Source organism: Canis lupus, chromosome 17 (assembly GCF_048164855.1).
Source record: "Canis lupus baileyi chromosome 17, mCanLup2.hap1, whole genome shotgun sequence".
NCBI lineage: Eukaryota > Metazoa > Chordata > Mammalia > Carnivora > Canidae > Canis > Canis lupus.
The window spans coordinates 56,838,241-56,854,991 of record NC_132854.1 but is presented as its reverse complement, the minus strand read 5'-3'; the positions used below and the strand labels follow the sequence as shown (position 1 = coordinate 56,854,991).

The following is a 16,751-nucleotide window of genomic DNA, read 5'->3' as shown; positions in this document are numbered from 1 at the left end:
TTTTGAAAAGAATGCAGCATTTCCCCTGGAGGCTTAATAAAATATAAAAATGCTCAGATACATGGTTCTTACTCACTATCAATAATATAACCGTGAATTCAAATCGGAAGCTGTGAGGAGTCACGGTTTCTCTCTTAGAATTTGGGAAAAAATGAAATGAGAATTGGGCGTATGGCTCAGACCCCTCTCTGGCAGCGTGGACCTCATCTGTAGAAAACCCTGGAAAGTTTCATCCTGGATTACAGGACAGACCTGGCTGCCCAAACTCAATCAAGCTAGAGACTGATGTAAAAGAGAAGACAAACTGACCTTTCCCCCCTCCCATGATTTCTGAGCTAAAATGGTAAAGTTTTGCAAAGGAAAACTATGTTGTGCGATATAGAGGAGACCGACAGCGAGAGGGGAACCCTCGACCAATGTCTCCCGCCACCAGGAGGAAAGAAATAATGTCACTGTGAGCCTTTCCTGCAGGTGACAGAGGGAGAAACACGCTCGTTACCTGATATTCTATGAGCACTGTGCCTCGGAATTAGGGGCTCTGAATTCTGAAAATCTGTTCTATAAACACTAACGAAGCCACTGGCCGGTATTCGTGCTCACAAGAACATCTCCGTGAGAGAGAACAAATCGAATTAAAGAGAGGTTAAATTCTCGCCCAGAGAATTCTTGCCCAGGTTAAATTCTTGCCCACTGTGGCTTATGGGTGGATCTGGAGTCTGAACCCAAACCCTGCCTTCTTAGCCCTTAAACTCCTCCACTTTTCCTTTTTTTTAAAATTTTTTTTTTAATTGGAATTCAATTTGCCAACATACAGTATGACACCCGGTGCTCATCCCATCAAGTGGTCCCCTCAGTGCCCGTCACCCACCCTCCGCCTTTCCTAAGGATCAGCCAGTGTGGACAGGATTTCCTTTCTTCTCTACCTGCCTGAACCCCCAACTGGGCTCCAAAGACAAGCTTGTCCCAGATTCGCCCGCCCGCATCTGAAGGACGGTGAACGTGACTCTGTAGTTCTCTTGGGGATGGAAACGTGCTCTGTGACCTACAGGCAGAGGCTCCCAGGGGCCCGCCTCATCTCACCCACAGTGGAGACGAGGATTTTTAGTTTATTAGCAGGGTCTCACCCATCAACTTTTGTCACTACTGCCCCGGTACCTTCAGTGTCCCCCTGAGCAAAGTAAGGCATCAAGGAATCCTTGAATTAATGCCTGGCTGGCCAACCTCTGGCTTGACAGGTTATAGAAAATGTCCTTTATGGGGCCCCTGGGGGGCTCAGTCAGTTAAACATCTGCCTTCGGCTCAGGCCTTGATCCCGGGATCCTGGGATCGAGTCCCGCACCCGGCTCCCTGCTCAGCAGGGAGTCTGCTTCTCCCTCTCCCTCTGCCCCTTCACTCTCCTTGTGCTCCCCCCTCGAATAAATAAACAAAATCTCTTTTTAAAATAATGCCATTTTACATAGAATCTACATCTTTTCCGAGTCATCCTAAAATCCTCAGTGACTAATAAAGGAAGCAGATTCCATTTAGCAGAGAAGCCACCAACCAAAAAAGCTTTCTGGAAAAGACTTCTCATTGTTTAAATGACCCCTAGTGAGAAATGAATCTTTACGTCCTTATGGCCTTAAAGGTTAGCGCCCTGACCAGTAGTAATTCCTTTAACGGATTTGCTTTACTTCGGAAAGAAATTATTTTTCGGTCATTTACATATTTATATGTATTTATAGGTAATTTATAAGTAAATATAAATGGTCAAAATGTTGCTTCATTCAAAGCTTTTTCTTTTCCTCTCATCTGGTTGTTGAGGTCCTGGGCGACCCTGTTGGCATCTTTAACAAGCAACACTGTCCCCAAAGGATTGGCCTTACGTGAAAGTTCGTTTCCCTTTGTCTGGAGTTACTTACGACTGCTGGGGAAGGGACGTGGATGCTTGCGACGGATCGCGGGCGGATGTGATTGACCAGGTGGCAGAGGACCACGCCATCCATGAGGGCGGCCCCCAGGTCTTCGTGTAGGCTGACCTTGAGTCTCATCTCGATGCTCTGCGGGAGGAATCGGAAGGAAGCCAGTCGTTCTCAGGCAACTGAGAGTCAAATACGAGCACAGGTATTTACCAACTTCATTACAAGGAAGAAGAATGGGAACATCGGGCAAACACTGACATTTACTTTTTCTTTTTTTTAGAAGGCATTATAGTAAAAATTCTGTTACAGGAAAGTTCAGCTGGGTCTAAAATGTTTAGTAAACTGAGTGAAAGGAGTACTGGGATTACTTCTTGAGTTCAATGTTGCCTCAGCCTATGAAATATAAAACCGGAATGAGGTGACCCAGAGAAAGCAGGTCTACCATCGGTTCTGAAAGGGCTGCCAAAGGGCAGAGGAGGGATTAAGGGATGTTTCTCTCTTAGATTATGTTTTAGCTGAGAAATCAATTTTTCTTCCTTAAAAAAAAAATTGAACTTTCTATGTTGAGATAATTATAAATTCATACTCAGTGACAAGAAATAATACAGAGATCCTGTGTTCCCTTGACCCAAGGGTCACCTTGGGCCACCCTGACCTGTCCCTTTCCCTCAAAGCCCCCAGAACATGAATATTGACCATCTGCTATATTCCTACAGGTCCCTGAGACTCTGTTCGCTTATTTTCCAATAAGTTACTAGGTAACTTCTATTGGTTTCTGTCCAGTTCACTGTCACCTCCATTCTGCTGTTGAGCCCCTCCACCTGGCTTTTTGTTATGGATAATGTGTTTCTCAGTCCTTTACTTCCTGGGTTCTTATTTCTTTTATTTCTTCACTGAGATTCTCTATTTGCTATGGTGCTCTGCTGTTCTCTTTGTTTCAACCATGTTTGTAATTGCTCGTTGAAGCATGGTTATCATGCATGCTTTAAAATCTTTGTCAGGTAATCCTAACATCTCTGCCATATTGTGGCTGTCATCTCTTGACTGTCTCTCTCTCTCTCTTTTTTTTTTTAAAGATATTATTTATTCATGAGAGACACAGAGAAAGAGGCAGACACATAGGCAGAGGGAGATGCAGGCTTCTTGCAGGGAGCCCTATGAGGGACTCGATCCCAGGACCCTGGGGTCACGACCTGAGCTGAAGGCAGACACTCAATCACCGAGACACCCAGCCGTCCCTGTTGACTGTCTCTTTGCACTCAATTTGAGATCATCTGGTTCTTGGTAGGATGAGTGATTTTCTGTTGAAACCTGGACATTTGCCTAATTACGTTACTAGACTCTGGATCCCACTGAAACTCTGTTTTAACTGGCCTTTTTGGACAGTTCTCTGGCAGGGAAAGGGGGGTTATTACTACCTTGTTACTGCTGGGTGAGTGCAGAAGTCTATGCTTCCCATTTGGTCTCATTTGACTTGGTGGAGGGAGGTTCTTACTGCTGGATGTGGGTAGAAATCCAGGCTCCCAAGTGGTCCCCACTGATGCCATGGGAGGAGAAGGGCTTGTTCCCAGCTAGCTGGGATGAAACTCCTGGCTCATGTCTTGGTCTTCTCTGACACCATTCAGCAGGTGTAGAAGTCTAGCTGCTTCATCTTTGCTAGCATGGATAAGGGTGGAGCCACAGTATTTTTGGATGCTTAGCTGGAGTAAAGCATCTATTGTCCAAAAGGGTTTTTTTTTTTTTTTTTTGGTCTTGCTAAGTTGCTCCTTTCCTGGTACTTTGACTAAAATAAGCAAGCTTTTGGGCAATCTTTTCTGGGTTTCCAACTACTTCTGCTCCAAGTCTGAGATATATGAGATAAAAAAGAAAGCCCATAGAATTCACCACTGTGTTATTTCTAGTCCTGAGGGGCCCCAGCCAGTCTGCTGTCTTCTCTCTACCTTTCAGAGTGTTCTTATGTTTATTTTATATATAATGTACAGGGGTTTTAGCTGTACTTAGGGAAATAGAGGAAAGTAGGTTTGGTCCATCTTCTCAGAAATAGAAGGAGAGAGATTAACTCTCTAAACTGCAAATATGAATATTTTATAACAGTGGCTCCTGTTAAATGGAAAACAGCCTAGGAAAGAATGACTTAATTTGGAGATTTGGAATAAATGAAGCACCAGAAAACCAGTGCCTAAAATAGCATCACACAGTTCCTTTTCAGAACCGTCCTGTGTGAACACACCTACTTTTTTCCCTCCACACTCTTGCAGTCCCTTAGTTTACATCATAAATGAAAACATAAACAACCAATACAACCCACCCCTTTAAAGATGAAATTGTGTCACTCTTTGTGAGGCTCGGCTCCTGATCTTATTTTCACCTATCTCTGAAAGTCCATCTCCCAAATTTACAGCACATCCATACTCTAGGCGAATGACAGGGGCCTGATTTTTTCCACGTGACTGTTGAGTCAACCACAGTGACTTAAAGCGTGGTAAGAGTGTCTGTGTTTTTAATTCTTTCCTCCTGACTACCTGCTAAACCATATATAAAGTATCTGCAGCAACAAAGATGTGTACCTACTTTAATTTTATTTACGGGATTCATTTCTCATTTACAGAACTCATTGCCATCTGAAATCATATGTTTATTTGTCTCCTTCTCATTCACTGTCTCTTCTCGTGGACTATAGGCCTCATGGGAGCAGGGACCTTTATGTTCCCTCCTATATTCACCTCCTAGAACCTGCCGGGCACAGCGTAGCAGTCAGTAACCACTGCTAGGGAAGGGAGATGTATCTTAAATCCATCCCTTCTAGGCTTTCGGACACTCTTCTGGCCCACGACTATGGTACTTCTTTCTGAATATTATGGAGCAATTCATGATGTGTTGACTTTAATACCAGTGTGTTTTCTGGCAACTGACCCATGCACTGCTATTTGATCTTTCATAGACTCATATATGAGCTCTCCAACTAGATACAGAGGCCACGAGGATGAACAAATACCTACATAGAGCGCCCACCAGATAGAGCGCCCACCAGAAGCTAGGTGGGAACAGAAATACAAGGAATAAGAAAGCCATGTTCCCTGCCATCACCAACCTTAGAATCTCCAATGGCACCCAGCACCAGACTTCACCCTTGGGCAGGAACTCAAATGGTTTGCCTCTAAAATGACTGATTACAAAGTTCTGACCAGCTGGGATACAAAGTAGGGTAGCAATAACCATGTTTAAATTAATGGAATATTATCGCTAAGTAAACGAGCGACAGCGTATTATTTTAAAGCATACCTGAATTGAAACAACCCCAGGTTTTATCCATATGTAATAAGTATTTCTACTTACATTATCTCATATATTCCTCACAAAGCCCCCACGAAGATGGGAAGTATTTTTCTGACACATGAAAAAACCTGAAACTCAGGGCTGTTACGTGACTTGCCCAGTATCAGTCAGTCGGTGACCTGGCTAGATGTGAGATGAGGCCTTTTTGCACTGCTTCAAAGGCTATTTTTCAGGGGCGCCTGGGTGGCTCAGTCGGGTAAGCGTCTGCCTTCAGCTCAGGTCATGATCCCAGGGTCCTGGGATAGAGTCTCGCATCGGGCTCCCTGCTCAGTGGGGAGTCTGCTTCTCCCTCTGCTCCTCCGCTCAAGCTCTCTCTCTCTCAGAAGGATAAATAAAAATTCTTTTTTTTTAAAGTCTGTTTTTCAAATATACAGAATGCTGCCTCAATCTGGAAAACGAGTGTTCAATTATGAGCAGTTTCCTGGGTACCTCACGGAGTTGATCCAGCAATTCCTTCTCCTCTCTCATCTGTTCCATTTTCCTCCGAATTGTAAACTGTGGGTCTATAGATTCCAAATTTCTCTGAGGTCTTAGAAACACTGTAATAAAAAGGAAAAAAAAAAAAGAGCGCCTTTATTGAATGCCTACCCCAGGATGCCCCACAGGACTACTCCTGTGTAAAAGTCAAACACATAGTTTACTCCCAGATAATGCACTTGCCACTCACCGGAAACAAATTCCGACTTCACATTGGAAAGCTTGATCTGAATATTCTAAGGACTATATTTTACATTGTACTGAGTTATGCAGACCAACAGAAGTGGTATTTTTGGGGGGGGGATAATAAACTAAATGCAGCGAAGGTTTTGGGTTACCCGGGGACCATGCCGGGCCACATCTCTAATAGGTGTCCTCCCCTCTTCGCTCATGTTCCCGCTGCTTTCATTCTAGGTGTACATTTACACTTGGGTTTTCTGGATTGTTTCATAAATTTGGATACTTTTGTTCAAATAAGAGGACTCTGAAATTGCTCTGCATGTTAAAAATGAGGACGGGTTAACATTTCTGTTGGCCAAAACTTTTTATGAGCCTGAGTTAAGAACGAAGTGATGATACACAGGATTACGTATTTTAAGCATGGAGTGGAGAAACTCTGCTTCTATCATGTCATGGACACTGGATCCAGAAAGCTGGTTCTTTAGAGATGACCAGAGACTCCTTTTAGAAATGCCGGCAAGATCAGAGGCAGCTTAAGAGGCCATCCTTGGCTTCACGTGTTTAAAATGACAACCATCAAGAACAGCAACTAACAGGGGAGCTCCCTCTGGAAGGAGGCAAGCCTCAGGCTCCAGAGAAAATGAATACTCTACATCTCCGAAGGATAACATCTTCTAAAGGCTAATCGAGAAGGTACACAATAGTCTACATGTAGCAGAGTGATCCTAGCAAGGATTTTAATCACTTTTTATTATGATGCAAAGCCCAGGGCAGATTTAAACTTGAAATTTTTTTCCTCCTTGAGATTTCCATTCCATTAAAACTGTCAACCTCCCATGCACCCAAGCAGGAGCCAAGTGCAGGTAAGAGCCGTATCTGCTTCCCCAGCCCAGAGACTTTCAGACTGCATGTGTGTTTAGGGGGCGAGGTGGGGCAGGGGAGCCCTCCAGGACCCTCTGGGCAGAGCAGTTTCATTTTAAAAACCACTACCACAGAGAAGGCTGCACTTGTGCTGCAATTCCAGCAATTCCAATCACCATAATTTAAATAATGTCAACAAGAGGGTCCTGCCACCTTTCAGATTTCCTACAGGCCCTTCAAAAGCTATTTCAATTACTAACTTTTAAAAGATAAATATAGTTTATAAATAGAAGAGAAAAACTTGAGTCTACTCCCTATAGCCCTATAATCAATTACCCCCTGCTCACCCAACTATATCATTTTAACCTCAGTGTGCACCTTTGGACCAAACCACCTTAATCAATGACTTGTATCAGGACACTTGGGTGGCACAGTTAAGTGTCCTACTCTTGGTTTCAGGTCAAGTCTTTTTTTGGGGGGGGGGGATTGTTAGGTGAGGGTCTTGAGATTGGAGCCCTGCAACAGACTCTGTGCTCAGGGGGGAGTCTTCTTCTCACTCTCTCCCTCTCCCTCTGCCCCTCCTGCTCATGCACGTACTCTCTTTCTCTTTCTCTCTCTCTCAAAAACAAATACAATGACTTGCACTATACTCCTCATATCTCAGTATTTTCTAAGTCAGTTGTAAGATCTTTGAATCAGCATTCTGATACTCCACGGAAGATTAGAAAGCTGTCTTAATAAACACTTGATTTACAGCAGATGGAGAAAGAGGGTGGTCTACTAGACACAACACCTTCTGGAACCTCAGGGAGGACTCAGCCTGGGGCCTGGGCCTCTGCTTCAAGCCATCCAGGGAAGTCATTGGCAAAAAGAGCTAAAGACACACGTCACCAAAGGGGTTGTGACCAAGACCCACAGCAGCCAAACCCACAGGAAGTGAGGCTAATTATTTAGAAAAATCAAAGCAAGTCCAGTAGAGGAAGTAGGGTAGTGTAACCCAGCAGGGGGAGATGGGCAGTTTGCAGAGAAAAGGGAAATGAGAAGGTAGACCAACCAGGTAGGAAGCATGGAAGAAACCGGAGATTCACTAAGCTTGCCTTTTCATCCTATCGAGACCAACAAAAACATCTACCCCTTTAACATAACATCCAGAAGAGCTCTATATTGGAATGTAAATTTTAGAGATAATCCATACCCCCAAAGAAAACCAAATTTACCAAAAAAGTCAAGGGATGTGAGCACAGTGGAGTAATATATACACTAGCCAGCAAGGGGCGCCCCAACCTTGTTTAAACAAATTTAATGTTTCCTTTGGAAGTTTTAGTTCCCTCTGGCTTTTTTCTAGAGGGCAATCTTATCTAATACAGCATGCTTAATATTCTCAATATGTTTTTATTGGCAGATTTCTTTCTGAATATAAAACTATCAGGAAGTTAAATTAACCGAGAGCTTTTGTTTAACGCACACAATTCAAGTTTCTACGCCTTGATAGGGCCCTACGTGAGATAATACAATGGTGTCTGCGTTTTAATGTCCCGGCATCATTCATCATCTTAAATTCCCGTGCATCTTAAAAATACAATATGCATGCCTGGGTATTTGCTCTATGAATGTTAAGCAATTGCAAAGTGCTAAAACACATTTGAACTGTGTGTGTGTGTGTTTTTAATGAATACTTCAAATGTACCTAAAATTATTGGAAGCCATGGCTATAACACTACTAGTTTTCTAAATGGATTAATTACTGTGGAATATATGAGAAATTAAAACATACTCTTTAGGCTAGTAATAAATCTAAGAGCACATAAGTGCTTGCCTATTTTGCTGGGTCTATTATGATAGAATCATTTTAATGGGACCATTATGGTAGCTCTGATTCTATTACCTACAGGTGGGTTTTTCTTTTCTTTTTTTTTTTTAATCTTTTCTTTCAAGTCATATTTAAATACTACATATAGTCACCAGGCTGAACCAAAGCTTCAGGAAATTGATCTAAGGAAGAATTATTCCGTTTTTTTCCTTCACTTCATATCACTAAATTTTAAGAACTTCCTTAATTCGAGGGGGAGAGCTGAGGCTACAAGACAATATTAAGAAAAGCTGCACTATTAGTATCTATTTTTCAAATCAAAGTCCACTCTATTTAAGTGTAAGTAAGAAGAAAAAAAAAAGAGGGAGAAGAGAGCAGAGTGAGTGTGTGGAGGACTCTGTGTGTGTCTGTGCACGCACACACGCGTGTATATAGGCAGAGACAAAGATATAAGTGGTTTAAGATGCAGGAAAAACTGCATCTTTTAATTACTTAACTGTTTAATTGCTATATATCTAATAAATAACATTCAAGGAATAGAAAAGATGATTTGCTCATATCTGTAATTTATTCAGCGGAAGAGACAAATCTCTAAGCAAAGCCCCTGCACGGAATGATGAATATGTTTGTGCAGATCATCAAATTCATCTTTACAAGTACAGGTCAAATTCCACTGATTTTTCCATTATCCCTACCACTTGCTTCACTTTTCTCCTCATCCTCATCCCCGACCTGGGAATGATCGGTCTATCACCATACCGGATTCTGTATCTGTGTCTCTCACGGCACTCATCACTTTCTCTCTTACAGTGTAGATCTGTTCCTCTCCATTATGACTCTGTAAGAATTTATGTCTGTTTTCAATTTGTGTGTCTCCTCCTGCCCCACAAAACAGTTTGATGGATGAAAAAAATGAAACAAGTGTTTCAAAAATTCCCTCATTCAAAGATCAGTCTGTTGCAGAGATTATCCTACCCTGATAATCAGTCACCTGAATTTTTCCTGTCATGAAAAGTCTACTAGAGCTTGGTTTCCAGGTCTGACTTCATCAGAGTCTGAAATAAAAGTTCTATAAAACCAGATAGCTTGCTTGTCTTTTTCAGAGTTATATCCATAATAACGAGCATCATGCTCAGCACAGAGTAGACAAGAGACACTTAAGAACGTGCACCAGAAACCATTTTTCTATTTAAGAATATCATCTTTTAAAAGATTTATTTGTTTATTTTAGAGAGAGAGAGAGATAATCTCAAGTGGACTCCACACTGAGTGTAGAGCCCAACGCTGGGCTCAATCCCAAGACCCTGGGATCATGACCTGACCCAAAAATTAAGTCAACCACTCAACCAACTGAGCCACTAGGTGCCCCAAGAATATTTTTTTTAATTAAACCAAGAAAGCCCACTGTTCTAAAAACTGCCTGAAATGTTTATTTAATTATTATGTGAAATGCATGCTTGGTATAGAATTTATCTGTCTATATAATTGACCCCTTTATTGCCTAAATTTAACTCAATGGGAGATTTCTTCTCCATGGATGTATGAGGTTTTGAAATGTAGCTCTCGGTTTCTCCTTGGAAGTTAAGAACCTGGCCTGGGTGTCATGTTTAAGATAACACAAATTCAAGGGCAGAGAAATACAATGGCTTTGAAAAAAAAAATACCAGGGCTTTAGATTTAGGCTAATGTGAATTAGAAATCTGATTAATGCATTCATTTATTCCCTTCTGGCACCCCAAAATTAGAGACATTCTCTCTCTGCCCTCAAAATGCTCACATTTCCTCTTTATGATTTTGGACAATTTTATTCTAACCTAGAGGCTCTCACCTACTTGAACATAAACATCAGTACAAAAGTAATCAATGTGTAGAGTCCATGTGACACCAAATAAATCAGCACCTCTGGGGGTGGAGCTGACAGCTAGAGCTTTAAAAACACTCAGATGATTCTAATATGGAGCTAGGGCTAGCATTGCTTGAAACACCTTTCATGGCCTATTTCCTCATTTTTTGTATTGGGGAAAAGAATACCTGGAAGTGCAAGATGATGGTAAAAACCTAAAAAATAGTCTGTACATTGACCCAAGAAGGATATGCCCATTCATTCATTCTCCAGTGATAATTCAAAGGCCAATTTTAAGTATAAATTTGCACCCACGAACTCAGTGCAAATGAAAAAGGGACAATGATTCAGAAGAAGATAGGAACAACAGCAACAAGAAGACAGGACCAGTTTTCACTTCAAAGTGAAGGGGAAAGGCAAGAGATAGGGCACAAGAGCAAAAGAAGGAGAAATAGTTTCTAAGTTAAGAACCAGTTGGGGTGTCTGGGTGGCTCAGTTGATTAAGAGGCTGCCTTTGGCTAGGGTCATGATCCCGGGGTCCTGGGAGCGAGCCCCACATCGGGATCCCTGCTGGATGGGCAGCCTGCTTCTTCCTCTCCAAGGCTTGTGCTCTCCCGCTCTCTCCCTCTCTCTCAAATAAATGAATAAAATCTTTTAAAAAAGAAGAAAAAAAAGAACCAGTTGAAGCGACGCCACCCCATCTAGTGCCAGGAGTGCACGCCCAGGCCTGCACACATCCCCTGATGCTCCCCATCTTCTCCATCCTCCCATCCATCTCGAGAGACAGAATGCTGGGGGCTGCGGGAATTCAAACTTCCAAGGACCTTCTAGCCAGTTTGTCATTTTTAAAAATTCTTTTGGGGGGAGGAGCAAGATGGCGGAAGAGCAGGGTCCCCAAATCACCTGTCTCCACCAAACTACCTAGAAAACCTTCAAATTATCCTGAAAATCTATGAATTCGGCCTGAGAATTAAAGAGAGACCAGCTGGAATGCTACAGTGAGAAGAGTTCGCGCATCTATCAAGGTAGGAAGACGGGGAAAAAGAAATAAAGGAACAAAGGCCTCCAAGGGGGAGGGGCCCCGCGAGGAGCCGGGCTGAGGCCGGGGCGAGTGTCCCCAGGACAGGAGAGCCCCGTCCCGGAGGAGCAGGAGCTGCACCGACCTTCCCGGGGGAAAGGGGCTCGCGGGGGACTTGGAGCAGGAACCAGGAGGGCGAGGATGCCCTCGGGCTCCCGGGGACAGTAACAGCAACTGCGCGCCCAGGAGAGTGCGCCGAGCTCCCTAAGGGCTGCAGCGCGCACGGCGGGACCCGGCGGGACCCGGAGCAGCTGAAGGGGCTCGGGCGGCGGCTCCGCGGAGGGGGCTGCGCGGCCCCGGGAGCAGCTCGGAGGGGCTCGGGCAGAAGAAGAGGCTCCGTGCGGAGGGGCCTGCGCGGTTCCAGGAGCAGCTCGGAGGGGCTCGGGCGGCGGCTCCGCGGAGGGGGCTGCGGGGCGGGAGCGCGAATCCAACAGCGCAGGCTCCGGAGCACAGGGCGCCGGGACACAGCCCAGGATCCCGCCTCCCCCGGGACAGGCAGAGGCCGGGAGGGCCCAGGACAGCGAGGACGCTCCTGCCCCAGCTGAGCAGATCAGCGGCCCCGCCCCGGAGCCTCCAGGCCCTGCAGACGGAGAGCTCCGGAGTTCCTGCCGGAGCTGAATCCAGGTTTCCAGAGCTGCCCCGCCACTGGGGCTGTTCCTCCTGCGGCCTCACGGGGTAAACAACCCCCACCGAGCCCTGCACCAGGCAGGGGCACAGCAGCTCCCCCAACTGCTAACACCTGAAAATCAGCACAACAGGCCCCTCCCCCAGAACACCAGCTAGACTGACAACTTCCAGGAGAAGCCAAGGGACTTAAAGAACACAGAATCAGAAGATACTCCCCGGTGGTTCTTTTTTTGTTTGTTTGTTTTTGTTTTTGTTTTTGTTTTGTTTTGCTTTTTGATTTGTTTCCTTCCCCCACCCCCTTTTTTTCTCCTTTCTTTTTCTTTCTCTTTTTCTTCTTTTTTTTTCGTTTTTTTTTTCTTTTTCTTCCCTTTTTTTTCTCTTTCTCTTTTCTTTCCTTCTTTCTCTCCTCTCTTTTTCTCTTTTTCCCAATACAACTTGCTTTTGGCCACTCTGCACTGAGCAAAATGACTAGAAGGAAAACCTCACCTCAAAAGAAAGAATCAGAAACAGTCCTCTCTCCCACAGAGTTACAAAATCTGGATTACAATTCAATGTCAGAAAGCCAATTCAGAAGCACTATTATACAGCTACTGGTGGCTCTAGAAAAAAGTATAAAGGACTCAAGAGACTTCATGACTGCAGAATTTAGAGCTAATCAGGCAGAAATTAAAAATCAATTGAATGAGATGCAATCCAAACTAGAAGTCCTAACGACGAGGGTTAACGAGGTGGAAGAACGAGTGAGTGACCTAGAAGACAAGTTGATAGCAAAGAGGGAAACTGAGGAAAAAAGAGACAAACAATTAAAAGACCATGAAGATAGATTAAGGGAAATAAACGACAGCCTGAGGAAGAAAAACCTACGTTTAATTGGGGTTCCCGAGGGCGCCGAAAGGGACAGAGGGCCAGAATATGTATTTGAACAAATTCTAGCTGAAAACTTTCCTAATCTGGGAAGGGAAACAGGCATTCAGATCCAGGAAATAGAGAGATCCCCCCCTAAAATCAATAAAAACCGTTCAACACCTCGACATTTAATTGTGAAGCTTGCAAATTCCAAAGATAAAGAGAAGATCCTTAAAGCAGCAAGAGACAAGAAATCCCTGACTTTTATGGGGAGGAGTATTAGGGTAACAGCAGACCTCTCCACAGAGACCTGGCAGGCCAGAAAGGGCTGGCAGGATATATTCAGGGTCCTAAATGAGAAGAACATGCAACCAAGAATACTTTATCCAGCAAGGCTCTCATTCAAAATGGAAGGAGAGATAAAGAGCTTCCAAGACAGGCAGCAACTAAAAGAATATGTGACCTCCAAACCAGCTCTGCAAGAAATTTTAAGGGGGCCTCTTAAAATTCCCCTTTAAGAAGAAGTTCAGTGGAACAGTCCACAAAAACAAAGACTGAATAGATATCATGATGACACTAAACTCATATCTCTCAATAGTAACTCTGAATGTGAACGGGCTTAATGACCCCATCAAAAGGCGCAGGGTTTCAGACTGGATAAAAAAGCAGGACCCATCTATTTGCTGTCTACAAGAGACTCATTTTAGACAGAAGGACACCTGCAGCCTGAAAATAAAAGGTTGGAGAACCATTTACCATTCGAATGGTCCTCAAAAGAAAGCAGGGGTAGCCATCCTTATATCAGATAAACTAAAATTTACCCCAAAGACTGTAGTGAGAGATGAAGAGGGACACTATATCATACTTAAAGGATCTATTCAACAAGAGGACTTAACAATCCTCAATATATATGCTCCGAATGTGGGAGCTGCCAAATATATAAATCAATTATTAACCAAAGTGAAGAAATACTTAGATAATAATACACTTATACTTGGTGACTTCAATCTAGCTCTTTCTATACTCGATAGGTCTTCTAAGCAAAACATCTCCAAAGAAACGAGAGCTTTAAATGATACACTGGACCAGATGGATTTCACAGATATCTACAGAACTTTACATCCAAACTCAACTGAATACACATTCTTCTCAAGCGCACATGGAACTTTCTCCAGAATAGACCACATATTGGGTCACAAATCGGGTCTGAACCGATACCAAAAGATTGGGATTGTCCCCTGCATATTCTCGGACCATAATGCCTTGAAATTAGAACTAAATCACAACAAGAAGTTTGGAAGGACCTCAAACACATGGAGGTTAAGGACCATCCTGCTAAAAGATAAAAGGGTCAACCAGGAAATTAAGGAAGAATTAAAAAGATTCATGGAAACCAATGAGAATGAAGATACAACCGTTCAAAATCTTTGGGACGCAGCAAAAGCAGTCCTAAGGGGGAAATACATCGCAATACAAGCATCCATTCAAAAACTGGAAAGAACTCAAATACAAAAGCTAACCTTACACATAAAGGAGCTAGAGAAAAAACAGCAAATAGATCCTACACCCAAGAGAAGAAGGGAGTTAATAAAGATTCGAGCAGAACTCAACGAAATCGAGACCAGAAGAACTGTGGAACAGATCAACAGAACCAGGAGTTGGTTCTTTGAAAGAATTAATAAGATAGATAAACCATTAGCCAGCCTTATTAAAAAGAAGAGAGAGAAGACTCAAATTAATAAAATCATGAATGAGAAAGGAGAGATCACTACCAACACCAAGGAAATACAAACGATTTTAAAAACATATTATGAACAGCTATACGCCAATAAATTAGGCAATCTAGAAGAAATGGACGCATTCCTGGAAAGCCACAAACTACCAAAACTGGAACAGGAAGAAATAGAAAACCTGAACAGGCCAATAACCAGGGAGGAAATTGAAGCAGTCATCAAAAACCTCCCAAGACACAAGAGTCCAGGGCCAGATGGCTTCCCAGGAGAATTTTATCAAACGTTTAAAGAAGAAATCATACCTATTCTCCTAAAGCTGTTTGGAAAGATAGAAAGAGATGGAGTACTTCCAAATTCGTTCTATGAAGCCAGCATCACCTTAATTCCAAAGCCAGACAAAGACCCCGCCAAAAAGGAGAATTACAGACCAATATCCCTGATGAACATGGATGCAAAAATTCTCAACAAGATACTGGCCAATAGGATCCAACAGTACATTAAGAAAATTATTCACCATGACCAAGTAGGATTTATCCCTGGGACACAAGGCTGGTTCAACACCCGTAAAACAATCAATGTGATTCATCATATCAGCAAGAGAAAAACCAAGAACCATATGATCCTCTCATTGGATGCAGAGAAAGCATTTGACAAAATACAGCATCCATTCCTGATCAAAACTCTTCAGAGTGTAGGGATAGAGGGAACATTCCTTGACATCTTAAAAGCCATCTATGAAAAGCCCACAGCAAATATCATTCTCAATGGGGAAGCACTGGGAGCCTTTCCCCTAAGATCAGGAACAAGACAGGGATGTCCACTCTCACCACTGCTATTCAACATAGTACTGGAAGTCCTAGCCTCAGCAATCAGACAACAAAAAGACATTAAAGGCATTCAAATTGGCAAAGAAGAAGTCAAACTCTCCCTCTTCGCCGATGACATGATACTCTACATAGAAAACCCAAAAGTCTCCACCCCAAGATTGCTAGAACTCATACAGCAATTCGGTAGCGTGGCAGGATACAAAATCAATGCCCAGAAATCAGTGGCATTTCTATACACAAACAATGAGACTGAAGAAAGAGAAATTAAGGAGTCAATCCCATTTACAATTGCACCCAAAAGCATAAGATACCTAGGAATAAACCTCACCAAAGATGTAAAGGATCTATACCCTCAAAACTATAGAACACTTCTGAAAGAAATTGAGGAAGACACAAAGAGATGGAAAAATATTCCATGCTCATGGATTGGCAGAATTAATATTGTGAAAATGTCAATGTTACCCAGGGCAATATACACGTTTAATGCAATCCCTATCAAAATACCATTTACTTTCTTCAGAGAGTTAGAACAAATTATTTTAAGATTTGTGTGGAATCAGAAAAGACCCCGAATAGCCAGGGGAATTTTAAAAAAGAAAACCATATCTGGGGGCATCACAATGCCAGATTTCAGGTTGTACTACAAAGCTGTGGTCATCAAGACAGTGTGGTACTGGCACAAAAACAGACACATAGATCAGTGGAACAGAATAGAGAATCCAGAAGTGGACCCTGAACTTTATGGACAACTAATATTCGATAAAGGAGGAAAGACTATCCATTGGAAGAAAGACAGTCTCTTCAATAAATGGTGCTGGGAAAATTGGACATCCACATGCAGAAGAATGAAACTAGACCACTCTCTTTCACCATACACCAAGATAAACTCAAAATGGATGAAAGATCTAAATGTGAGACAAGATTCCATCAAAATCCTAGAGAAGAACACAGGCAACACCCTTTTTGAACTCGGCCATAGTAACTTCTTGCAAGATACATCCACGAAGGCAAAAGAAACAAAAGCAAAAATGAACTATTGGGACTTCATCAAGATAAGAAGCTTTTGCACAGCAAAGGATACAGTCAACAAAACTCAAAGACAACCTACAGAATGGGAGAAGATATTTGCAAATGACATATCAGATAAAGGGCTAGTTTCCAAGATCTATAAAGAACTTATTAAACTCAACACCAAAGAAACAAACAATCCAATCATGAAATGGGCAAAAGAC

At 42.9% G+C, this 16,751-nt stretch overlaps 1 protein-coding gene across 4 annotated transcripts in view; it reads right to left on the bottom strand.

Moving 5' to 3' along the window:
* LRCH1 (leucine rich repeats and calponin homology domain containing 1) overlaps positions 1-16,751 on the bottom strand; it is a 212,487-nt gene that overhangs the window by 21,984 nt on the left and 173,752 nt on the right. For all 4 annotated transcript variants that reach the window (XM_072783082.1, XM_072783085.1, XM_072783083.1 and 1 more), the window contains 2 exons: positions 5,667-5,776; positions 1,902-2,039 (listed from right to left, as the gene is read on the bottom strand). In XM_072783082.1, the coding sequence (XP_072639183.1) occupies positions 1,902-2,039; positions 5,667-5,776 (248 nt within the window). The remainder of the gene's footprint in view (positions 1-1,901; positions 2,040-5,666; positions 5,777-16,751) is intronic.